General features: G+C 35.1%; 1 protein-coding gene across 1 annotated transcript in view; it reads left to right on the plus strand.

The window, feature by feature from the left end:
- Window positions 1-27,959, plus strand: part of ANTXR2 (ANTXR cell adhesion molecule 2) — a 165,918-nt gene that overhangs the window by 73,768 nt on the left and 64,191 nt on the right. The window contains exons 12-14 of the mRNA XM_032239821.1: window positions 4,366-4,461; window positions 24,334-24,378; window positions 25,226-25,318. Coding sequence (XP_032095712.1) covers window positions 4,366-4,461; window positions 24,334-24,378; window positions 25,226-25,318 — 234 coding nt within the window. The remainder of the gene's footprint in view (window positions 1-4,365; window positions 4,462-24,333; window positions 24,379-25,225; window positions 25,319-27,959) is intronic.

The raw sequence follows: 27,959 nt of genomic DNA on the forward strand, positions 1-27,959 counted from the left end.
CTGACTCTTTTGTGATAACAATACCAAGAACCTGTTTGCTGAGCATGTACTAAGTGCCAGATGCTGTGCTCAGCACTGCTGTATATGTGCTAAGTCCTTTATGGCTTCATTTAACACTCAAAATCCAAGAGGAAGCTGTTAAGATTATATTAATTTTACAGATAAGAAAACTGAGGAACAGGAAGCTACCTCTAATATTCAGTGCACAATTATCCAAACACATTAGAAGGTACTTCTTGTATTATGTGGACCCAGCCCTCAAAGAAGTGCATGGCTTGATGAGCATTAACAGGCGACTTCAGTCCTTACTGCTCCTGAGAGAGGGATACCTGGAGCCTGGAGGCTCTGAAAGGTTGTTACTTGCCCAGTTTTGCACTCTAATAAATGCTAGAATTGAGAATTGAACCCACGTCTGTCTCCTCCCACCCCCTGACTGAACATTTCCACAGTCTGCCATTTTAAACCAGATTCTACATTGATTTATATAGGACAAGGGTTTGTGAATTTTTCCTGTAGAAGGACAGATACAGTAGTAAACACATACTTCAGGCTTTGGGGGCCATATGGTCTCTGTCACAACTACTCAACTCTATCATTGTAGTGCAAAAGCAGCTATATGCATTATGTAAACAAATGGCGGTGTTCAACAAAACTATGTATACTGACATTGGAATATCCTTCTTTTGATTTTTTCAGGTTTATATAATACTGTAAAAAAAGTGTGGGGTCTTATGAAATAGATTGGCCGGATTTGACCCTTGTGACATAGTTTCCTAATTCCTGACATCAAATATTCCAAACGAATCCAGTAAATTAAATAATCATCTGTTCCATGACTATATTTTCTTTCTCTAACTCTAAATTCATGGAACAAAATTGTGGAGACCGATTTTCCGTTTTCTATGTCTGTTTCATCTAATCTGGCTGCTGTGAAGTCACTATTTTCTAGATAGACGGCAACAATAACAATTCATGCTCATTTGAAACTTTCATGAGGGATTCCTCTTTCCCATAGTTATGTTGCAAGGGGAGTAGTAACCCTGATTTGTTTTTATACTTCTATGATTCTCTTAGCTAGAGGTTTAGTTATATTTGGCAGAATAAAGTTTTTTGTTGTATAACTTGCTTTTAGTGAAGAAAAAGAAATTAGATGCAGATGAAGTTCAAGAACGTTTTGTGTCTAGACTGACTAGAAAATATGTTCCTTCTACCCTGACATCAAGCTCTAAGTCCTGCTATGTCCCCAGTTAACCCTTAGAAGAATTTTGGCTTCATAGCCTTGACTGACACCTGAGTGTTGGGTCTCAGCTAGACTACTCAGCTTTCACACCCATGTCTTCATAGACATCCGGAAATGCTACTTGTTCACAACTATTATTGGGAAGAATTGATACCAAAAAGGGCATATTGAAACGTCATCTAACAAATGGCCATTAGTCCAATAAATTACAGCTTTTCAGAAATTTGTGTTTGATTTTCTTTCTTCAGTCTCTTAAAAATGTCACTCAGTCCCCTCAAAGGCTATGCTCCACCCACAATGGTCTTTCTCTTATTCTCGCAGGAAGCCACTGTTTATGACTACCCCTCTTCCACTCACCACCTCAGCCTTTTTGTACTTATTCCAGGAGGTCCTCTTAGAACCCCAGAGTAGGTTATTTCCCACTTTTACTGTTCTTATTGTATGTTCCCTCCACACTCTTCACACTTGAAATTATTTGTTTAAGACTTGTCTCTCTAACCTGTGAGCTTCCTGAAGACTTATCCAACATTATAATGTTGGTACCTGTTTTTAGTGACTAGTACGCATTGAGTGCTCATCAAATATTTTTTGGATGAACAACAACCACTTTTAGCAACCGGTCATATGTATTTATTTATTTTACCTAGTTCAAGAACAATGACATTTGAGAATTAAATATTTATTAGAACTTTTGACCTGAGGTCTGTGTAAAGAGAGGCATGCCTATGTAAAACTGAGAAACTTCTAGTTTCTGCTCATAAGATAGATATATGTGTAATCAAATCTAGTTTCATACTCTTCTTTATCTGACTCTTAAGTCCATAGTTTGCAACACGGTATCTGATTACAGACCTGAATTCTGTGTGTTCCACCTTTCACCAGATGTTTATAAAGTTTTGTGCAAAATGAAACTGTTTTTCCTTCATGACTAACATCTTTCTTGCTTATCTGATAGTGGCTCTGGCTATCAAAACAAACACAATGGGAAAGCCTGAATTTGTATCCAGTTAACTGAACCGATGTCTGTGATTGGTGCATTCGGGGCCTGTGTCATTCATACATAGATAGATAGATCGATAGATAGATAAAGAGATGGCAAGGCCAGGTAGCATTTTTTGTTTCCTCTGATCCTATTCCCATCATTCTTGAATTAAATGTTATGAAGGTTAGATCTGTAGGTCTTTAGAAAGTGTATAATTTATTTTTATTTTTTTGAGACAAGTCTTTGGAATCAGTTGAGATGATAATATTGTTATAATAAATGTATATTTGTATCTGGAGATGCATGGTATTTTATCATTGCTACTAATAGAGGCATTTTTAAGGGAAAAATCAAGAATTTTAAGTATCTATCAGGACTAGCCCATCTACGTTATGTTCTGTCAGTGCAATTTTCTGATTTTCCTTTTCTTGGCACATACATAGAAGGAACAAACTAACCACTAAATTTTTAGCAGTTTCATGGCCTCTAGTTACATGTCCTTATTTCTGAACACGGGTGTGAATTCTAAGAAAAGGGGAAACCAAATGTTCATAGAACCCTTTTGAAAGTTGTATAGCACAGCCAAATGGTGTGCCGTTTCTACGAGCGCTGTGGCTGGATCCTCATGTGGGAAAGGTCTGGTGAGAAATGTTGTCTTCCTTCTGTAGATGGACAGTCACAGATAAGGGCTGTCTTTCAGAAGACCATATTTTTGAAGGTGAGATCAAGATTTATACATTTGACAATATTTTTCCCATAGGGTACCACAGTTTTCCATGCATTTCTATGACATCCTTTTCCTGTTATATTCTTGTTTGCCTAGATTTCAGAGCTTAATGTATTTAAGCCTGTGGAGGGTAGCATGATTTGTTCATGAATATTTAGAATTTTGTAAAGAAAAAGGCACTTTTGATGTTTTTTATAAGAACAGACTACTTAGGTATTTGCCTGGAAATTTCTATAAAGTATTAATCTTATTTCTCTTTCTCTCTTCTTTTTCTTTTCTTTCCTGAATTCTCTCTCTTAAAAAAAACACACACACACAAAAGAAAACATTATTACTGAGGATTCTAGAGATTAGGCATTTTGGAGAGACCTCTTGTTCCCTTGGCAACTATCTCTACAGTAAAAGTTCAGTAAACATTCTTCTTTGTATCCATGTCTTTTGCTGCCTTATTTATTTAGAGTTCATTCTCTCAGTAAGTAGTTTTTCAATGCCAGACATGGAGTATACGGTGCTAAGGAGGCTAGATGTAGCCCCTGACTTCCTAGAGCTCACAATACATCACGGCAGAAAATAGAAATTAAGCAATCACAAAACTCATAATTAATTGCACTGTGATAACTACTAAAGATTAAAGTATAGAGAACTATTAATTGTTTAATCAAAGGGGCAATTTATAGTCAAAGGGTCCAAGGAAGACTTCCATGAAAGTGACTTAATACGAGCCCTGTAAAATGAATAGGTGGTTTTTATGTGAAAGGGTTTAGGAACAGAGCCCAGAGTAGGTGCCTTGAGGCTGGAAGAGCTCAGTACTTAGTAAGGGAAAGAACACCAGTGTGGTTCTTTGTAGGTCATACTTCAGCTGCAATGAGAAAACATCTGATTCATTAACACATGAGACTGTATTCTTGCGTTGATGTGTATATACCATTTGCCAACAAGAACCATTATTGGTTTGTCATCTACCTCATAATTTTTTAAAATATTCATCTTATTATATAACTATATAAAATAAACAATGTTTCACTGTCAAAAAGTCTGGAGGATTTTGCCTCAATTCTGCCTATGGGTAATTATGCTTTGAACCAAAATAATCCTTACGTGAAAGATAGGGACCAGTCTAATCCTGATTAGTAATTTTTCCTACATTCCTTTCAGATATATGGGTAAAGAGTCTGCAGCATTTTGGGACAGTTTGTGTTTATTATTGCCTGTCACAACAACGTAACCTAAAACATAATATATATTAAATGGAAGATAAATTTTCACAATTTCAAGAAATTAAAATAATATAGTTAAAATCTAGTTTGGCTTTATGCTGTCTGCATTATTTCCCTAGTATTTCCTTAAAATATATATACATTTGGAATTTGACCATAAGCCTATGCTGACTGCTTTTTTTTCTTTTGCCTGCTTTAGTCTAATGGCATCGCAGCCATCATTGTTATTTTGGTGTTACTGCTACTCCTGGGCATCGGTTTGATGTGGTGGTTTTGGCCCCTTTGCTGTAAAGTGGTGAGTAAGAAGGATTTGCAACACTACTTAAAAAAAATTAGAAGTTGGGTGTGGTGGCTAATGCCTGAATCCTAGCACTTCGTGAGGCTGAGGTGGGTGGATTACGAGGTCGGGAGTTCGAGACCAGCCTGGCAAACATGGCGAAACTCTGTCTCTACTAAAGATACAAAAAATTAGCTGGTCAGTTTCTTTTTTTAAGTGCTCATTAAATTACTGATTTTCTCTTTGAAGGGTCTACCATTTCAGGACCTTCTCTGTTTGCTTCTAAAAATTTTTGTTCAGAAATTAGTCATACACAATTGTCAGGGTATTTGTTAAACAGCTACTTTTGGAGTAAGGATGGGGAGTTTCAGTTTGTGTCACTTTTTGTGTTTTCATAAAGCCTGTGAAAGAATATGGGTGGGTATCAGTCATCTATTGCTACTGTAACAAATTGCCGCATATGTGATGACTAAAAGCAACATAAATCTACCAGCTATCTAATCACAGCTTTGATGTGAGATTCACTGGGTTTACCTGGACTAAAAGGTATTGGTAGGGATGTGTTTCTTTCTTAATGCTCTAGGGAAGAAGCCATTCATTTGTCTTTTCCAGCTTCTATAGGCCACTCATTTTCTTTGCCTCATGGACCCCTTTCCCCATCTGCAAACCTGATATGTTGCATCTTTTTGACCATTTTTCTGCACATCTCCCACTAACTCTGAACCTAGCTGGGAACGGTCCTCCAGTTTTAAGGAACTATGTGATTAAGTTAGATGCACCTAGATAATCCAGGATAATCTTCCATCTCAGGGTCCTGAACCTTAATCACTTCTGCAAAATCCCTTTTGCCATTATGATAACATATTCACAGTACCAGGTAATTATGAACAGTTTGGGAGGGGGCATCATTCTACACATTTCGAGCAATCCAATTTAGATTGTTCAGGTTTCATAGAAAAAGATATCTTAAGGAAGCTCTCTTTCAAAGCATGCCTACTACTAATTTTGAGAATATTCATTTTATTATAAGCACATAATATAGAACTTAATCTTCTGTAGCTTGTGGTAATGTTTTATATAATACTGCAAGACTACCTTCCCCCCCGCCTGCCCTCATGTTTGCTAACTGATTTCATCTACTTTGCAAATTTCAGATGTGTTTTGTTTTATCCCTGCATTTATTATTAGTTGTAGTTCAGTTTGCTTTCATGAGGCAACTTTACAATCCTTTATCTCAGAGCAGTTGGCCCATGGAGGAGGCATAGAATTGACTCAGATAACAGTAGAGACAAGAAGCATCCTGTCTCTTTGCTGAACTAATTAGTTTCCTGCCATAGCAATTTATGCTCAGTTTCCTGTTGTAATCTTGATTATCTAGTTACAGCTATTTTAGGGTGGCTAGCATACTTGAGTATCAAACTAAAAAGAAAAAAGATGACTTAATGCAAGTTGTGCTCCTTGGTTTTTTAATTTAGACTTTGTGGTGGTGCATTTTCTTTTCTTCCTTTTTTTTTTTTTTTTAACTTTGCAATTTCACTTAGTATTGACCAGAAGGCTCAGAAGTGTCAAATTGTATGATTTTTAAAAAGACACATGCAAAATGAAATGTGCTCAAATATGGGTTTTGACCATCATTTTGTATATTAAGAAGAGGATCCAATCATCAGGTGACTAGATCAGAGACTAGATCCTTGGGACTCTAAAACCTTGGACTCTACAGATCTCAAATCATGGAGTTACTTTCTATAAGGCATAAATGGGCCTCTTTAATGGTGGAGTATCAGGATGTCAGAAAGGCTTCCTATCCTCAGAAACATCCTGAATGCTTATTAATTTTCTGAACTTATTTAATAGAGGAAACCACCTTTATTTAACCCTTAGAAATATAGATTAAAAAGCAATTAGCCCTTATAAGTTCATATAAGTATGAACTTATAATTATACCTAGGTATAACTGAATGATGGCAAACATTTGTAAAATAGATTTTAAAGCAGGAAGAAACGAGAGGTGAAATTCTGAATTCAGCCCTTGGTTAATATTGATTGATTATCTAGTAGGTGTCAGTACTGTGCTAGGAACTGGAGATACAAAAATGCTTATAATATGATATGGAAATTCGCATTTTAATATGGAAACACAGAAATGTTTGCAAATAAGTGTAAATGGAAGGTAATGGAAGTCCCAGTAGTGATGTGTGTAAAGAACAATAGAAACATAAAGGAGGAAGGGTTTGCAGAGACTGAAGGGAGCATTTCAAAGAAACCTGACTGAGTTGATGATCCCACATTTAGTTCTGAGTCCTAAATAAAATGTTGTAAGTTCATTGAAGGACATTGCAGATGAAGTGCATGTGGAAACATGAGTTATTCTGACATATTTTTAGAAGTGCTAGGCTGAGACCTACTGTGCTAGGTGAATGATGATTTGGGTTTTGGGACAAAACCATTGGGGAGGGCCTCCTATGTCTTGTAATAGAAAGTCTGATCTCTTCCCAGGGATGATAAGCCACTGGAGAGATTTGATAGTCTAATTACCTGAAAGAAGCTTTGCTAGCTTCACAGTAGCGCTAAGGTCTAGTCCTGGCAAAAATTATTTAAGACTGTATTCAACTGAGTTTCATCAACAATTGAAATAGAAAGGCAGAGACAGATAGTGCACCTTAGGTATGGCCAGAATGAAGCACTTCTAACAAAGTGTAAATAGCTGGAATCTTAAACTGAAATTAAGTGAACTAGAGAAAAATAAAGGGTGAAAAGAAGGAGGAAGTGTGACAATAACCTTGTGGAAAAGAATCTTGAGTTTCCAGAGGGTATTGTAGTACCACTGCAGGGTGTTTGTTTTGTTTTGTTCCTTTTAGGTTATATTTTTGCAATGCTGAAATTAGAATGTGATGATTTAAATAACTCTTAGTAGCATTAAATTATTGGGGATCAATTTGACTTTGACTATCATTGCTAGTAACGTGTTTTTAACAGAAAATGAAATTCATTTATTTCAGCATGATGTTTTGCAAATTTCTTTTTGCTTGAATGTGTTTTAAGAACTAGTGGCAAATATTTAAATCTAATCTTTCAACTGAAACATGACTAAACAGCTAAAAATGTCTGTTCTCAGGCACATTTATGGTGCGTCACTTATCCACCTCCGTGAGCATTGTATGCTCAGGAGCTCTTATCAAGACAGAGAACATGGAAAAAAACTCCCTGAACAGAAGTCTCAATATCTGTCACATATTCTGCATTCAATCATTTCATATTTTAAAAAATGCCAAAATGTGAAATATTGTCATATTTTATACATTATTAAATCATTCATTGTCCAGAGTTTAAAATTTCATAGACATGTAATCAATGCGTTAATGATGACACTGTTACTTATATTTTAGACAGGATTCTCAGGTTTCTTTTTTCTGCCTCAAATAACAGAAGTCTTTCGGAACAGTGGGTATCAGGTTTCCAATGGTGGTAATTCTCCTGGAGGGGAAGGGGGTTGGGTAGACTGAGCAGCTCCAGAAGTCATACAGTTGGAAAAGCCTTCTGCAGTAAAGTGAATAAAGATCTCTAAAGATATCCAGGTCCTAATCCCTGGAACCTTGTATGTTAGCTGATATAGCAAAAGTAACTTTGCTATAAATAGTATAGCAAAGTAAGTAAATAAATAAATAAATAATATAAATTTTTTATTTACTTTGTGATTAAATAAAAAATCTTGACATTATCCAGGATGATCTAGATGGATTGTAAATGCAATCCAAAACTTATAAAAGGGAGACAGAGGGAGATTAGACTATAGAGGAGAAGAAGGCAGTGTAACTATAGAGGCAGAAATTGGAGCAGTGCATCCACAAGCCAAGGAATGCTGACAGCCACTAGAAGTTGGAAGAGGCAAGAAACAGATCTGTCCCTAGAGCCTGCAGGAGGAACGAGCTTTGCCAATGCTTGATTTTTAACCCTGTAAGAATCATTTCGGACTCCAGGCTTCCAGAAGTATAAAAAAAGTTTGTATGGTCTTTAGACACTAAGTGTATGATTATTTGTTATAGTAGCAAGAAGATGTTCAGTATATCTTCCGAGTGTTTCTGATATTCCTCAGCGTTGGGGAATTTTTATGTTTTCAGATAAATTTGTTACAAAAAAGAAAAGAAAGAAACCCCCTGAACTTTGAGTACAAGAGATTGCAAAATGAGAGACAATGAAATATATATTTTTAAATACTTGCAATGGTATCAAGGCTATTAAATCCAATATGCATCCTTTGAAATTAGAATAACCCCTCTGTTTTATAACTGCAGTTAGTACGCATAATGCTTCATATACTGAGTACAATTTACTTACTGTCTTAGAGCAACAAGGGATTTTTGGAAGAGACCGATTTACAATTTTCAACAGTGTCCAAAGCACATATGTTATTAGAACTATTTGGCAACAGACATCCATGGATAGCTTTCTCAAGGGTGATATTATTTGGTAGAAGAGCTAGTACAGTTTCATTCATATTCAAATATTGAACTATTGAATCCCTTGAAAGCTAGAAATTGACCTTCATTCTATGAAGGTAAACAAAGAATTTAAACATTTGACTAATTATTGTATCTGTGAAACTATAACATATACCTGGTTAGCTGTACCAGTTTTATATCAGGAAAAAGAAACATATCAGTCAGAAACATCCCTTCTAGGATGTTTTATGTTAAATTTTTAGTCAAAATTCTTATAACATTACCCTGTCAAGTGAGCAAATGGTACCTTTTTTCTGATACTTTAGTAAAATTAAGATTTCTCTCCCCTTTATAGGCTAATCACGAAGGCAGGTACTGTGTGTATTTACCCATCATTGTAAACCAGGCATGTTACACAGTGAATGCTTGTTATTGAATGCATCTTCTTGACCTATCCCAATTCTTAAAATTGAGAAAATTTATATTGATATACTTGGAAATCAAATTCAAAATAGAGTACCTTTTTGTTAGTTATAGTAAAAACTTCTGTCAACTATGGAGAAGTATTGTGCTTGAGGAAATTTATGATGGTCATTTTTGGTATGATTTTCAATGACTTCATTTAAAATGTGTTTTTTATAATATATATACAATAGGAAACATGGCCCTTGTAGTCCTATTTCATGGGAACTAAGATACAAATATGTAAGAATTTCTTAATTATAATAAAACTCTGAAGTAGAAGTTGTTTGACTTTTGTCTAGTTGCTGCTACATATACCCCACAGGTACGTCTAACCTGAGAATTGTGAACTTGTAAGGAAAAAAAATACATCTTTGTTTTTACTTCTAGCTGAAATTTATCATTTCTGTCATTGATTAATTTTTTACCCTGTCCACAAAAATATTAGCAGTTATGAAAGCTGTCACCAGTAGCAATCACATGTATCCTATATTTCATTAATAGTTGCTCAGATGTTTTTTAAAGTTGGGTTCTCTGTCACTCAGGCATGATCATAGCCCACTGTAGCCTAGAACTCCTGGGCTTAAGCGATCCTCCTGCCTCAGCCTCAGCCTCCCAAGTAGCAGGGAATATAGGCATGCACCACCACTCCTGGCTACTGTTCAGGTATTTTTGAAATGTGTTTTATAGGCATTGCTACTTTAAAATTATGATAGTTTCTAGACCTATTACAAGAGCGTATTATTTAATGAGTCAATAAAGAAACATACATATTTCCATATCTCATATTTTTTAAAACAGATTTGAAAATTACATTTTAATATGATTGGGGTCCTTTAAATCCTATACATTTTAATTTAGAATAATTATTATGGGAAGTGGTCCATAGATTCACCAGACTGGTAAGGAGGGGTATATTAGTCCATTTTTACACTCCTATAAAGAACTGCCCGAGCCTGGGTAATTTATAAAGAAAGGTTTAATTGACTTACAGTTCTGCATAGCTGGGGAGGCCTCAGGAAACATAATCATGGTGGAAGGTGAAGAGGAAGCAAAGATCTTCTTCAGGAAGAAGGAAAGAGAGACCTAGTAAGAGCAGAGAAAACTGCCTTGTAAAACAATCAGATCTTGTGAGAACTCACTCACTATCATGAGAGCAGCATGGGGGAACTGCCCCCATGATCCAATCACTTCCCACCTGTTACCTCCCTAAACACGTGGGGATTATGGGGATTACAATTCCAGATGAGATTTGAGCGGAGACACAGAGCCAAACCATATGAAGGGGCATAAAATAAAAAAGATTAAGGAAAAAACTCTTGCCATAGAAGGTCTGGTCAGCCAAGATGCTTTTAATAGGAGACTATTTTTTTTTCAATTTTAAATCTTTGAGTTCATATTAAAGAGTGTTTTCAAGAATGACAGAGAGTTGTGATGTAATTTAAATGATGCAGATAGTGTCCTCTGTGTGTCTGGGCTTTCCATACAAAAGTATAAATCTAAACCAATGATATTTAGAGACCTTTATCTAGAAAGCCTTATAATAAAGGAGTCCTCATGTAAATTTGAATATGTAGGCACTGTCATTAGTGAATTATAGATTGTGTTGAGTTTTCAAACTGTTCCATGAAGGGAAAAGTTCTCATTTTTGTGTGAAGTTATTTCTTAACATCTGTTTAAGAGTCTGTATTCTGTTCATTGTGTATCCTTCCTTACATCCATCCTCTATAACTGCCTTTCTTTAACAAAGCCATTATAAGCATCCTGTCTTTTTCTTTAGGTTAAAAAGGCAGGGACATTAAAGCAAAACTTATCCTGTTTTGAATTGTAAGTGACATCAGAAAATATAGATGTTTTCATCATTATTTAGATTAGAGGATATTTTGAGTTAAGAACAAATTTGTTTTACTAATCAGGATAGGAGAAATGACAGTCTATATTTGCATAGTTTGGGGTAATCAGACTCTCCAGATGAATTACAGATAGGTGGCAAACAAAGGCTTTCTGAGTGTTGTCAATTAGATTGTGTTATACAGCTGTAAACAAATACCAGAATATGCTGAAAATGACAAATGTTCGCTTGCTTTAGTGTCCCTGGCAAATGTTCTCCAGCCTCAAGGGAAAATTGCAAATTCATTTTCCTTTAGTGCATTTAAGATGTTATATAAAGATCTCATAAGTCTTACTTTAAAAGTCCATTTAAAAACTTATATTTGTGAAGCCCAATTTGCTTATACATAAGTTGATCTTTTGCAATGAGGATATGTCTAGCTGGAGCTCTATAGAATCATTTTCTTAGCCAGCAACAGCTGTGCTGTTCTTTTCTAAATAGTAATAATGCTTCTACATTGCGCTTATTTTTTATTGTTGAGGAGGGCTCCTGGTACCTTTATTGAGTTACCTCAAGAGCAGCCTGATTTCTTTTTTGGAATGCACAATAAAACAAAAGTAATTTAAATTTTAATATGCCTTCCTTGTACCATTAAATAAGATGATTTATGTTTGGTTGCCTTCTTGAAATAGAGCGTGGTGTTTGGTCTTACTGCTTTCATGGTGATGTTTTCCAACAGAGCATCTTTTACAAAATGGTATCAAACTTATCCTGGTTTGTTTATTTGCTTTCACAGAAGCACCTTTACCTAACTCCTGGCAGAATACATTCTTACACTGTCCTTCTTAGTCCCCATTTGGCTTTCTAAATTATATTTATTGTCCAGATTTCACTTATTTGTTTAAAGTAGAATTCTTTGATCATTGATGAGTTTGTCAAGGAGAAAAAAAAGCGGAGGATGAAATAACTTGAATATTTTGGTCAGGATGTTGAAGGTGTCTAACTTCGTGGGATTCAGAAAAGGACTTCACAACTAATAATGTAAGGGAACTTTGTGTTTATGTATGTCAAAAGAAAGGCATTTTACTTCCTCTCTGATCTTATCAAAAACAAAAGGGAGAATGAAAGGAAGACCCACATATATTTTAAACAAACTCTTGTAAATACTAAGAAGGTTTCTCTATTGTCTGTGGGTCCTTAGGCACCTAGATGACATTACTGATAAATTGGGCTCTTTTTTTTTTTTTTTTTTTTTTTTTTGTCACTGGAAAAATCAGTCCTGAAATACTACTTGGTCTACAGTCGTTGTACAATATCTTTTTTTTTAATCCAAGGCAATTCAATGTTGACAGTTCTTTTCACTCTTTTCTGAATATTGGAACATATGATCGCATCAAGCTGGCTGCAGGCTCCAGTGCTGACATTTTTTAGCGCAAAGAATGCCCATATCACTCGAACATTTGAAAAGTGTTAATGAGCAGATCAAAAGGACTGTTGCCTGAAGCAGCTAACTTTTTTTTTTTTTTAAGAAATCGGCTCTCTTCCAAGCTGAAATCTTCATTCTAGCAGCTAAGTAGATGAGATGTAATCCTCCCTGATGATGATAATAACAAATGAAAAAAAATTGGAGAAGAATCAAACTCTGCATATGGTTCATAAAGTGGTGAAAGTGTTTTCCAGAATCTTCAATGCAGAGCTGAAGGATGCTAAGTGGAAAAAATTCTGGCAACTAGGCAATATTATGCCTTTTAAAATCTGCAAATTCTCATAAAATATGGTGCATATGAATACATTCTTTTCTGTAATGAATGTGTATTCTTGCACTATTTGATATAAGAATGGGATTCTCATGACTGTTATTTTTAATGTATTTTTACTAACAGTAAATCTTTCTTTTCTCCTGAACTAGTTTTACTGAAATGTAGGAATGTCAGTTGAACACAGATTTTTGCCATTTTTGGCTTTTGAGCCAAATGGCTTCAGATTATTTTCACCCTTCTTTGTTACTTATGAGGTTGTGTGGCAGAGTGGAGGGAGGGAGCATCTTGAAACATCACAAGAAAACCATTTGGTGTCTTGGCTCCAAATTTTGAGGTGGGTTACATTGGGCATATTAGCTAAATGTTATATCTGTATAAAATGGTGATAAACTCTATCTTATATAGTTGTCAACATTTTTAAATTTAACTCTCTGTGTAATTATCTATCGTCTATGTATCTATCCATTCATCCATCCATCCATCTATGCAGGTAAGTAACAACTACTCAACAGATTGTAGGCTTTTCCTTTTGTACTCCTCCCCTTTGCAAAAAAAGATGTCATATGGCAGAAGTTGAACTCGGAGTTTGGAGATAGGTGGACTACTCAGGGGTTTCAGTCCTAATTCTGTGTTTTCTCTTTGTATGTACGTGGACAAGTTTTGAAGATAGAGCTTTCTGCTTCTTATATTTAAAATGAGGATGAACATAGTGCTTGCACAGAGTTATGAAAATAAGAGAATGATAGAGACAGAGTATGTAGTATCTGGCAGCATCAATAAAGGGTGGTTCTTGTTAATAGTGATAATAACACACAAATGAACCTTAGCTCTGGTTCAGCTTCTGAAGGTGCTATTATTTGTCATGACAGTGGTTGTGTCTCTTAATTTAGCAAATCAAAATTTGATTTAGATAGAGCTTTAAGGGCTTTGTTTTCATTATAACAATACAGAAAATATTTTTGTCAGGACTTTATTTCACTTTAAATTGATAATAAGTCATGAATTATTCACACAAAAGAATAATGGCATACTATTAAAAAAAAAACAAACTCTAATGTTCTTTTCTGGAATTGTATTCACCAATTGCATATAGACATATGGCCATACTTAACCATGGAAAGGCAGAGGAGCAAAAGACCTAGTAGAAACGTTGTAATATGTATTTTTTATCATTTTATTAGAATTGTCATTTTGAAAAGGACCTACAGTTAATCCAATTTATTTCCCAGATGAAGAAACTTAGTATACTTCTATCTTTCCTTCTACAATTGAGTTAACTGACTTTATTGGTTGAGGAAAAAATTTAGTGCATCATTTTTTTAGGAACTAGTAATATTTTAGTTTCATGTAAATCTCTATTTATTATTTGTGTATGTTTTTTTCCTCAATGTTTTACTTATACATTTGGAAATCAACAATAATTTTTTTGTGAGCATTCTATCAGTTTCACTTTCAATATATTTTCAGTACCTCTAGTATCTACTGTGTGCAGAGTACTTTGTTAGGCATGATGGCATTTATAAATAAGGAGAGATGATTATTGCCATTAAGGAATTTGTAATTTCCAGGGATAATTTAAAATTTACAAAATCAACATATAAACCCAAATCAATGATGCATAAATGGTTCAACTGTGCAGCAACATATACTTTTAAAAGTTTGATGTCTTCTAGATGAAACAACAGAAAGTTGGTGGGCTACTCTGTGACGGCTGGTTGGGACCTAACATGAAAATGATCACTGTATTTGGGGAGAAGCACCAGGATCATCAGGCTGGCTGGAGAGGAGGTGCATGTAGAGGGATGTTTGTAGATAGATGTTAGGGCTTAACTGTGGAGGGACTAACACCATGCTGAGGCATTTTAACAGTGAGAATAGAAAAACTGGCTCATGTATATGTGCTGCAAAGGGGGTTTTGGTATTTAGCCTGTAGCTTATGTTAGATAAAGGATCTCCAGTGAAGAGATGGAATGCAAAGATGCTTCCCGTTATACTATGTGAGTTTGACAACAGTGGTCATATGAGGATTTTAAATTGAAATTCAGTTTTCCCATATCAATGTTAAACGAGATGCTATACAGGCTAATGAATATGACATTAAAAAAGGAAGAATATGGAGAGGGATGTTCAGTAATTCTCAAGAGGATGTAATACAGAACAGGGTTGGAGATAGTATTTATGTCCTCAGAAATTTATATACCAGTGCAAGATATACATGTAATAAGAATAGTAAATATGAAGTCCTCACAATGAAATGGAAATGAGTTCAGATATATTATTCTCAGACTTACTGGCATGGAAGGATGTATCTTGATCTTTTTCTAGTGAGAGAACTCCAGAGAGCACTTTATGGAAATTCACAAGGCTAAGAGTGGAAGCATGACTTGTAAGGTCTTTCCACTAAAATTTAGTAATCTATTGATTCAAATTGTGAGCATTGGGACTATTGATTCATTTTTACCAGGGAAATGATTGATTAAGTTTCTGTTAGAAGAATATTGACGTGTCTACATAGGTTAAAATAGGGAATCAGTTGGAGATAGAGAAACAAGTTACATGTCTAATTTCACTACAAGTAGAGCGTTTAGTCGTTGATGCAAAAAAAGTCTATGGTAATTATAACTATCAATAAATTTGTGAATATATTATTAATTAAAATTCTTAGAATAGGGTGGTGAGAAAAGGTCAGGAATGCGTCTCCTTTGTCTTGAGCACCATTCATTTATTTATGATGGTTCAGGCATATTTAAAATGTTATGAGTTCTGGAAGCCACACTTTGAAATATTGATCGAATCAATATGTGCAAAACACACACACACACACACACACCTAAAAACCAAAAAAACAAATAAAAAAAAACCTGACCAAGATGACCAGATAACTTGGAACCATCTCATTAGAAAAGTTTGATATATTTAGGTTCTGGATTGGTAGACTCAACAGATATATGGTAATTACCCTAGCATTCAAAAATAGGAACTGCTGTCTTCTGAAAGGGAGAGAGAGAGAGAGAGAGTGAGTGCTTGTGTGTGTGTGTGTGTGTGTGTGTGTGTGTGTGTGTGTGTGTGTGTGGCGTATTGCCAGACTCTAGGATCAAGACTAAAGACTGGAAACTGTCAGAGTGGGAGAAACTACAGAGTGAGAAGTGCTTTGGCTTCATCTGGGGGCAAAACTTTCAAATGTTGTGGGTTCCTTGCCAATGGACTGAAGTGCTTTGTAAAGTAGTGGATTTCTCTTTATTGCAGTAATTCAAACATAGTTAGACTACAACTTGGTAGGAACTTTTCAGAGTATTGAAGTTTTGATCGTATATGCATTGGAGGAGTTGAAAAATGTTGTACTAGATACATTTGAGGTCCAAAGAATCTTGAGATTATGCTTTTAGGAGTGACAGGGGAATGGAATGAAAATAATCCCTTCTTTCCTTGTCTTTCCCTCTCCACTGCATCTCTTTCCTTCCCTTCCTCCTTTTTGACTCTCTGTTTCTTCCTCTCTTCTTTTCTCTCTCCTGCTTCCTTCCCTTCTTTTCCTCTCTTCCTAATTTCTATTTCTTCCTTCTTCCCTCTCTTTCTTTGTCCCTTCTTCCCTCCTTTTCTCTGCCATTCTCACACCTTTCTGTTTCATCTCTTCCTTCCTTCTCTTTTTCCTTACTTCCTTGAAAGTCTAATTTGTGCTAGACATTCTATTAAGTACTAGAAAGGCAGTGAGGAGCAAAGCAGACATAACACATGTTTTCATGAAACTTGCTATTTTTTTCTAGATAAAATTAATAAACACCATTTTTTAGTAGATGAAATTATCAACTTGGATAAATTCTGGGAGAGAACAGAGCATCTGTGCATATCAAGAGAATCATATATTCTTTGGGAAAATTGGGAGAATTTATCATGGAGAGAGGAAGGTAGGGGATATTTCAAATGTATAGGGCATGGAAATGATTCGGTGAAGTCATTAGAAGTGAGAAAAGACATGATGGATTATGCCAAAATTTTGATGCTGCAACTGAAAAGTTATGCACTTGAAAGAAACAGGGAAGATAGGAAAGTGTTAGCATTTAAATGAAGATTATTAGGTTAGCTTTGACTTTGTTCACTATAAAATGCTAACAGATCTGGTTTTCATTAATTGTTTTGGATATGCAAGTTCGTAGTGATATGACGTACTTTCTTTTTTCATAGAGGAAATATACCTGTAGTTTGATGAACTTTATTTTGTTTTATTATGGGATTATTTTAAATCTTAATTCTCTATTGGCATTTATTTCTGTGCTAAGTATAAAAAGTCCTAAAGTTGTATCTTTCAAGATTATTAAAATCTAGTGGAATTTTATGGTTGTTGAAAAAATAAAATTGAGTTAAATAAAAGGGTTAAGTAGAAATAATGGCATTTCTTGTAACATTCAAAAGGAGATTCAGTCAAATTTAATTACTGTCTAGTTATGGTCTATATTATTGTCGTTATTGTCTGTGTATATTTTCCTGAGGTTTGGATCTAAACTAAAATTTAGATGATGAAAACATTTTGTATGCAGAAAATCGTGAGTCAGTTCTCTAAACATTGTTAATAACGTCAAAATATAAAAACCCTTTCACTAAGGAAAATGTCAAACATTTACAAAGAGAGAAACTAATGTATGTACACACAAAAATTAAAAATTAAACAAAATTTTGAAAAACAAGGTATGAACTTCCTATGAACTTCCCATTGTCTTCATTACTCAGCTTCAGTGATTCTCAACTTATTGTCAATTTTTTTTTTTCAATTTTTATTTTATGTTCAGGGGTACATGTACAGGTTGTTACATGGGTAAATTACCTGTCACTGGTGTTAGGTGTATAAATGATTTTATCACCCAGGTAGTGAGCTTAGTACCTGATGGGTAGTTTTTTGATCTTCACCTTTCTACTAGGCTCTCACTTCAAGTAGACCCTGATGTCTGTTGTTCCCATCTTTCTATCCATGTGTACTCAATGTGCAGCTTCCACTTATATGAAAAAACATGTAGTATTTGGTTTTCTGCGTCTGTGCTAATTCTCTGAGGATAATGGCTTCCAGCTGCATCCATGTTGCTGCCAATGACATGATTTTATTTTTTTAAATAGCTGTTTAGTATTCACTGGTGTATCTGTATCACCTTTTTTTTTTTTTTTTTTTTTTTTTGCTGTTCATCACTGATGGGCATCTAGGTTGACTCCATGTCTTTGCTATTGTGAATAATGCTGTGCTGTGATGAACATATAAGTGCATATGTCTTTGGTAGAACGATTTATATTCCTTTGGGAATATCCTCAGTAATGGGATTGCTGGATTAAATGTAGTTCTGCTTTAAGTTCTCTGTGAAATCTCCAAACTGCTTTCCACAGTGGCTGAACTAATTTATATTCTCACCAGCAGTGTATAAACGTTCCTGTTTCTCTGCAGCCTTGCTAACTCCTGTTATTTTTTGCTTTTTAATAACAGCCATTCTGACTGGTGTGAGCTGGTACCTTATTGTGGGTTTGATTTGCATTTCTCTAATAATTAGCAAAATCAAGCATTATTTTATGAGCTTGTTGGCCATTTATATGTCTTTTGAGAAGTGCCTGTTCATATCCTTTGCCCACATTTTAATGGGGTTGTTTTTTGATTTAAGTTCCTTATAGATTCTGCATATTAGTCCTTGATTGGATGCATAGTTCACAAATATTTTCTTGCATTCTGTAGATTATCTGTTTACTCTGTTGATGGTTTCTTTTGCTGTGCAGAAGCTCTTTAGTTTAATTAGGTCCCACTTGTCCATTTTTTCTTTTGTTGCCATTACTTTTGGAAACTTCATCATGAAATCTTTGCAAAAGCCTATGTCCAGAATAGTATTTCCTAGGTTTATCTTGACTTTTAGGTTTTATATGTAAGTATTTAATTCATTTTGAGTTGATTTTTTATATATGGTGAAAAGAAGGGGTCTAGTTTTGCTCTTCCACATACAGCTAACCCAGTCATGCCAGAATCAGTTACTGAATAGGGAGTCCTTTCCCCATTGCTTGTTATTGTCAACTTTGTTGAAGATCAGATGGTCATAAGTGTGTGGCTTTATTTCTGGGTTATCTAACCTGTTCCATTGGTCTATATGTCTGTTTTTGTACCAGGACCATGCTGATTTGGTGTACTGTAGCCTTTTGTTTCTTTCTATTACCTTATGGTTCTGGCTTAGACTTCCAGGACTACGCTGAATAGAAGTGGTGAGAGTGGGCATCCTTGTTCTAGTTCTTGAGAGAAATGCTTCCATCTTTTGCCTGTTCAATATAATGTTGGCTGTGGGTTTAGCATAGATGGTTCTTACTATTTTGAGGTATATTTTTTTGATGCCTAGTTTGTTGAGAGTTTTAACATGAAGGGATGTGGAATCTTATTTAAAGTCTTTCTGAGTCTATTGAGATGATCATGTGGTTTTTGTTTTTAGTTCTGTTCATGTGATGAATTATATTTATTGATTTACATATGTTGAACCAACCTTGCATCCCAGAGATAAAGCCTACTGGATCATGGTGGATTAACTTTTTGATACACTGCTAGATTTGGTTTACTAGTATTTTGTTGAGGATTTTTATGTCTGTGTTCTTCAGGCCTATTGTCATGAAGTTTTCTTTTTTCACTGTATCTCTGACAGCTTTTGGTATCAGAATGATGCTAGCCTTATAGAATGAGTTATGGAGGTGTCCCTTCTCAGTTTTTTGGAATAGTTTCAGTAGGATTGTTACCAGGTATTCTCTATATGTCTGATAGGATACAGCCATGAATCTGTCTCATCTAGGGCATTTTCTGGTTGATAGATATTTTTATTACTGATTCAGTTTTGGAACTTGTTATTGGTCTGTTCAGGATAAATATTTCTTTGTTGTTCAATCTTGAGAAGTGTATATTTTTAGTAATTTACTCATTTTTTCCTTTTTTCTTTTTTTTGAGACAGAGTCTCACTCTGTCGCCCGGCGCTAGGCTGGAGTGCAGTGGCACAATCTCGGCTCACTGCAACCTCTGCCTCCTGGGTTCAAGAAATTCTACTGCCTCAGCCTCCTGAGTAACTGAGACTACCAGCGCGTGCCACCACACCCAGCTAATTTTTTGTACTTTTAGTACAGACAGGGTTTCACCATGTTGGTCAGGATCGTCTCGATCTCTTGACCTCATGATTCACCCGCCTTGGCCTCCCAAAGTGCTTGGATTACAGGCTTGAGCCACCGCGCCAGGCCTTTACTCATTTTTTCTAAATTTTCTAGTTTGTGCACATAAAGGTATTTATAATAGTATTTTAGAGTTCTTGTATTTCTGTGGGATTTGTAATGTCCCCTTTATCATTTCTGATTATGCTTATTTGGATCTTCTCGTTTTAGTAATCTAGTTAGTGGTTTATCAATCTTGTTTATTTTTTGAAAGAACAAAATTTTGATTTCACTGATCTTTTGTACAGATTTCATATCTGAGTTTCCTTCAGTTCTGCTCTGATTTTGGTTTTCTTTTCTTCTGCTAGCTTTGGGGTTGGTTTACTCCTGTTTTCCTAGTTCCTCTAGGTGTGAGGTTAGGTTGTTATTTTGAGATCTTTTTAACTTCTTGATGTAGGCATTTAGCACTCTAAACTTTTATCTGAAAACTGCTTTAGCTGTGTCCCAGAGATTCGGGACTGTTGACTCTTTGTTTTCATTGGTTTCAAAGAATTTTAAAATCTCTACCTTAATTTCATTCTTTTCCTGAAAGTCATTTAGGAGCAAGTTTGTTTAATTTCCAGGTAATTGTATGATTTTGAGAGATCTTCTTAGTATTGATTTCTATTTTTATTGTTCTGTGGTCTGAGAGTGTGATTAGTATGATTTGTTTTTAAGTTTGTTGAGAACTGCTTTATGGACGAGGATGCGGTTGATCTTAGAGTATGTGCCATTTGCAGATGAGAAGAATGCATATTCTGTTGTTGGATATTCTGCTGATGTCTGTTAGGACTGTTTGGTTAAGTATTGAGTTTAGGTTTCTAATATGTTTGTTAGTTTTCTGCTTCAATGATCTAATACTGTCAGTGGAGTGTTGAAGTCTCCCACTATTATTGTGTGGTTATCTAAGCTTCTTTATGGGTCTCTAAGAACTTTTTTATGAGTCTAGGATCTCCAATGTTGGGTGTGTATGTATTTCGGAGAGTTAAGTCTTCTTGTTAAATGGAAACTTTTATCATTATATAATACCCTTCTTTGTCTCTTTTGATCATTGCTGATCTAAAATCTGTATTGTCTGAAATAAGAATTGCAGCCCTTCTAATTTTTTGTTTTCTGTTTGCTTGATTGATCTTTCTCTATCCCTTTACTTTCAGCCTATATATATAATTTAAGTGTAATGATTTTCTTGAATATAGCATATCATTGGGTTTTTTTCTTTATCCAACTTGCCACTCTGTATCTTTTATGTTAGACGCTTAGCTCATTTATGTTCAGGGTCAATATTGATATGTGAGGATTTGATCCTGCCATGTTGTTAGCTAGTTGCTATATAGACTTGATTGTATAGTTGCTTTATAGTACCAGTGGAATGTGTATTAAGTGTGTTTTAGTAGTGGCAGGTCTTCCATTTTCATGTTTAGTGCTCCCTTTAGGACCTCTGATAAGTATATCTGGTGGTAATGAATTCCCTTAGCATTTGCTTGTCTGAAAATGATTTTATTTCTCCTTCACTTAATGAAGCTTTGTTTGGTTGGATATGAAATTCTTGGTTGAAGTTTCTTTTCTTTAAAGTTGCTGAATATAGGTCCCCAATGTCTTTTGACTTGTAAAGTTTCTGCTGAAAGGTTCACTGTTGGCCTGATGGGATTCCCTTTGTACTTAACCTGCCCCTTCTCTGTAGCTGCCTTTAAAATTTCTTTTCTTTGCATTGACTTTAGAGAATCTGATGACTAGATGTCTTTTCTGGTATATCTTAGAGATTCTCTGAATCTCCTGAAGGTGCATGTTTACTGTGTATTGAGGTTGGGAAAATTTTTGTGGATAATATCTTCAAATAAGTTTTTCAAGTTGCTTGCTCTCTATTTCTTTCAGAAATGCCAGTGAGTCATAGGTTTGAACTCCTTACATAATCCCATATTTCTTGGAGGTTTTTTTTCTTTTTTTTCATTTAAAAAAATTCTTAAATTTTTTTTTTCTCCCTGCATTGATTCAAAGGAACAGTCTTTGAGTTTTGAGATTCTTTTCTCATCTTGGCCTATTTTGTTATTAATGCTTCCAATTGCATTATGAAATTTCTGTAACATAGTTTAATTTCCAGAAGTTCAATTTTTTTTTTCTTAAAATGGCTATGTCATCTTCTAGCTCTTGGATCATTTTACTAGTTTCCTTGGATTAGGTTTCAACCTTCTTATGTATCTCATTGGGCTTCCTTGCCATCCAGTTTCTGATTCTGTGTCTATCATTTCAGCCATTTCAATCTGATTAAGAACCATTTCTGGGGAGTTATTGATGTAGTTTGTGGAGACAACAAGACACTCTGGCTTTCAGAGTTGCCAGAAATTTTGTACTCATTCCTTCTCATCTGTGTCCACTGATTTTCCTTTAATCTTTGAAGTTACTGTCCTTTGGATGAAGCTATTTGCTTTTATATTCTTTGATGTTCTTAATGGTTTGAAAGTAGTATAAGCTGTGTTTAGTTGCTTGACTTCATTTCAGGATGCTTTGAGGGGGCCAAGGCTCAGCTTAGCACTCCTGAGCTTCATGCCAATGCCTGGGGGATTGGGACTGGACATATGGCTTTGTTCTTTGACCTCTCGAGGTCAAGCACTTTCTGTACTGAAAGAACTGAGGTGTTCCCAGTGTGCTGGCAAAACACTTTGATGGGGGCTGTTGGCAAAAGGGCTCCAGTGGTGGGGGGTCAGGGGTGCTACAGGAGAATGCCTTGAAGTAGGGAACCACCAGAGAATACACGCCAGTGGGGTGATGGTGTCGAGTGCAGACAAGTGAGTACCAACAGGGCAGCAAGGAGCCACTTGTGTGTGTGCAATCGTGGAGCATCATTGTCAATCTTACTTCATCTGTACCCCTATCCAATTCCCAATGTCCTAATTATTTTGGTGAAAACATCAGAATCATATCATTTCACCAAAATATTTGTGCATACCTTTAAAAGACAAGCAGTCTTTAAATATATATCTATGATCATAGTAATACACTACAAGTTAAAAATAATTCTTTGCTAAGGTAAAAGTGGAATCTCATTTTCAAAGTTGCTATCGTTTTAAACCTTTGAAAATTTAATAACATAGTTGAAACATTTGACATTAGATGATGTCAAGCTGGAACATTTTCAGTTTTTCCTCTTAGTATAGAGACTTTGATGTGTACGTGAAGTAGCCGAAGCCATTTACCCTTGGTCAAAGATTTCCCTCACGATGGTGTGAACGTCCAGATAGCCCAATACCAGTAAAGTTCATTTCAAAGTAAGCCTTAGGCTCCATTCTATTCACGTGAAGAATTAACTGTATTGGGAGCACAAGGCTGGTGGATCACCTGAGGTCGGGAATTCGAGACCAGCCTGGTCAACATGGTGAAATCCTGTCTCTACTAAAAATACAAAAAAAATTAGCCCAGCGTGGTGGTGGGCACCTGTAACCCCAACTACTCCAGACGCTGAGACAGGAGAACCACTATAACCCAGGAGGCAGAGGTTACAGTGAGCCGATGTCACGCCATTGCACTTCAGCCTGGGCAACAAGAGTGAAACTCCATCTCAAAAAAACAAACAAACAAACAAACAAAAAACACGTGTAAAAGATTTCATGAGTAACACATCACAGGAAAGGAATCTTGGCTAAGAAGTTAATTTGTTATAAGTAACTTCAAGTAACAGTTTGTATACTCACAGGCTCAGTTAGGAGACTCTCAGTTGGAGTCTCATTGTGGTTATAGTCAGGTGTCAGTTTGGCTGGAGTCATCTGGAAGTTTAGAGTGCCTGGGTGTCCAAGATGGACTTTTCTCTCATATGTCCCATATCTCCTGTTGAATGGCCAAAATAACTGGGAATCAGCTAGTGTCTCCCTCTCACCACCCAAACTATATTAGTTTGGGCTTCCTCATAGCTTGATGATCTTGTGGTGGATTTCTGACCTGACAGCAGTGTTTCCCCACAGTGAGTGTACCATGGATGTCAGGGGAAGCTTAAGTTCTTTTGACCTAGCCTCAGAAGTCACATAGTACTACTTCTACCTCTTTCTATTGGCCTAAAGCTAGCTATAGGCAATCCAAGATTCAAAGAGAGGGGCATGAATATTGAGTGGCAAGATTCATTGGGGGACTTCTTTGGAGGTACCATGGTATTTTATAAATCTAATTATTTTTACATATCCTTACTATCTCCTTCCTGTGCCATTGAAATTTTTGTATTTGATTTTTTTGACAGGTTATCAAGGATCCTCCACCACCACCACCCCCTGCACCAAAAGAGGTGAGTGCCTAAAAAAGTGATATGGCTGGTTTTTTTTTTCCATATGTAGATACCATCCCGAAATTTGATCAATTTTATATGTTAGATAACTATGATATCTATGTACTGATGTTTTAATTTATAAAAATCAATGTTTACTTTTCATCTCCTTATGATTTATTACATGTGCTAGAGGAATGGGACCTTCATACATTGCTAGATATAAACTGGCCATTGGAATCAATAGTACATAAAGATTTCATATATTTTTTATAGTACTCTATCAGTAGTTCTGATGTCACTTATGTTATATACAAAAAGAAGATTCAAGCTGACAGTTGAAAGATCCTATTACTTTCTTCAAAATGCTTGGTGCTTTTATATTATTTTTTTAGCCAGAATCATATTAGGAACATGAAATAAGAAATGTCCTGGTGTTGTATATTTTCAAAGCTTCTCAACTGCCTGTCTTTTCAATTCAAATTTCATGGAGTCCAAACTTACACATACATTGATGCTTTAATGATTGTTAAAATGCTGTCCTAATTTTAATATTTTATCTTTCTAAGTATGAAGTGATGAATAGATTTGAAACACCAAATGATTCCCATAGTTAAAGAGCAACTTCTAGTTACCTAGGGATGATGTAAAAGATGTTTCTAAAATTTGAGGAGAGGAAGGAGTTCTCATATCCTGCAGAACTCCACTTGAAATTTATGCATGTAAGTGTAAATGCATCCATATGTTTAATAAATAGTTTTTCCGTAGTAATGGCATAATTCAGAAAAATATTTAAGTATGAGTTGGTTCTGACTAAACAGTATTTTAAGAAATTAATTAAAACCATTTAAAAAATATATTTCCACAGGAGGAAGAAGAACCTTTGCCTAATAAGAAGTGGCCAACTGTGGATGCTTCGTATTATGGTGGTCGAGGGGTTGGAGGAATTAAAAGAATGGAGGTTAGTATCTTAAAAAAAAATAGAAACTTCTAATCTGGAGTATGTATTTCTAGGACTGTTAAGCCATGGAAACTTTTCACAATTCACTTTTATAATATCATCCATTTGTGGCTAACACTGGGTCTTTTCTGGATACATTTTTTTTCTGTGGAATCATCCTAGCCGCTCCAAAACTGGCCAGAAAGAGCTGGTTTCATTAGTCAAAGGATTGCATTGATAAGACCTCTGAATTCTAAGGGACAAAAATAAAGCTAGGGTTTTTCTTATTTTGGAAAAAATTACTGCAAAGAACGTCAGCTGTGAAGAAGCCAGCCACTTCAAGTTGCAACAGTGTTCTTCTTTGTAATGATCCAATAGTTATTTCCTATTTGAGAAGAAAATGTTAAAATATTCAATAGCATGGATCTGACCTTATCACAAATATAGAGAACGCAAATTTAATACTTGACGTTAGTTGCCACTTATGAACTACTGTAATTGATATTATGTATCATTTATAGAATGCATTGAACTTTCAGACTAGCCCAAAGTGTTGATTAAAATTGAACTTCAATATTATATCTTAAAAATCAAAGTTTTCTTATCACCATGAACTATTTTTTCAAAGTGACATATTATTTAGGTATAAGCAATTATTACCAGCACTGAGCCTTTAACAACAGTATACACAGGCCTGCATCCTATCCCAAGGGGCAATTCAAGGAATTTTTTCATGAACATATTGATTTCATTATTAAATCCTGGCATTCTCTCCTTACTAGTTATAATTTTCCTTTCCGATTAGAATGTGTTTTTATGCATTTTACCAGTGTTGCACGTTTCTTATTGTCATGTCTACTTTGTCCCATTACTGCCAGCAAAAATTGATAAGCTAACGAACAACCCTACAATTATTGCAATTTTTTCCTTTTATACATTACAATATAATTCAGATTCCCAAGGAGAGTTTCCCATTTTCAGAATAAATTTTACTCTTCTTCAAAAAAAGCCCAGACATACTGAACATGATTGTCATTATGAAAGTGTTTATATAGATTATCTGACAGTGATTCTTACTTTTCGGGACCACATTAGATCTGGAAACAATGGACATTTTTCCTGAGAGCTTCTTCTTTATTGTTGAAATATCCTCTGAGACAGATACCTCATTGCCAATTATCTGCCATGGTTAAAGGCAGTTGCTAGATGCTGTTAAGTTGGTCTTTGGAAATGTTATTGCATTGATTTTTGTGTACTAGAAACTGAGAATTCAAAACAAGATAAGAAAATATGGCTAGGCAAGTTCTTGTTGTTTGGCACAGAAGGAACGTTATTTTTCTTTCTTACCTTTGTTGTGTCATTTTAGACGTGGAAGGGTGGGAAGAAAGTACATAGGATGTTCCTATATATATAAAACATACATTTAAAAATAAAACTGTTACAATCAAATATCCAAATATGATCTGTAACAACTTATTTTAAGTTGATTTCACCTCATTCCAAAATGTGTGTGTAAAAAGATCTATATAAGGGGGTAAAAAGGCTTGATAGGATATATTAAAAATGTAAGTAGGTTTCTCTGGATGGGGAATTTTCAATCTGTGATATATTTCCCTATTTTAAATTTATTTGACAGTGAACATGTACTTCTTCATATTCAGAATAGTAAACCTAATACCATTTGGAAATCCACTTATCTAAAATACTGCATGATAATAAAGTAAGGATATTAGTATGTGAGCCTTAATTGAATAAATAATAGTCTTGCTTTAAAAAATTAGGAATAATGTCAGATTTTTGTTAGTTCAATATTCCAGTGTTGCAAAGATTGAGATCTCTTTCTAAAGGAAAGGAAATATATGAGTAAGCCCCTGAATGGGTCCTGAGTTAAAAAGAACATAATTGGTTTATACTTACCAGAGCCAAGAGCACACACGCACATCCCTAACTAACCTATAATTCAAGTTTCAAGAGTGATTAATATGTGAAATTATGTTCCCACCCATCCTTTTCAGTTGAAGAAAATTTGTGACAAAAAACCTCAGCCAACTTGTAATAAATCTGGGTCCATTTAAGTTTTGTGTAATTTTGGCTACCTTGTATGAAGTATTCCATCAACAAGATAGAAATGAGAATGAGAATGAAGAAAAAAATGGAAAAGCATATGTGGATGTTACAAAGGGGAAACATGATATAGGTTGAGTATCTCTTACCTGAAATGATTGGAACTGCAAGTGTTTTAAATTTTGGATTTTCTTCAGATTTCAGAACATTTGCATACACATAATGTGGTATCTTGGGGAGGGGACCCAAGTTTTAACATGAAATTTATTTTTGTTTGATAGACACCTTATACACATAAGAATATGTGTATAAGGTATATGTCAAATATAAATTAATTTAAAATTTACAATAAATACACAAACATAATATACAAGCATAAATACATTTTATGTTTACATATTACAAACAAAATATACAAACATAAATGAATTTAAAAAAATACAGTATTTTAAAATAATTTTGTGCATGAAGCAAAGTGGTGACTGTGACCCATCAGATGAGGTCAGGTGTGGAGTGTTCCTCTTAGAGTGTTATGTTGACACTCCAAGGGTTTTAGGTTTTAGAGCATTTTGAATTTTAGATTTTTGAACTATCTTCA

This window comes from Sapajus apella, unplaced genomic scaffold (assembly GCF_009761245.1).
Source record: "Sapajus apella isolate SASKATOON/1434 unplaced genomic scaffold, GSC_monkey_1.0 scaffold45, whole genome shotgun sequence".
Classification (NCBI taxonomy): Eukaryota; Metazoa; Chordata; class Mammalia; order Primates; family Cebidae; genus Sapajus; species Sapajus apella.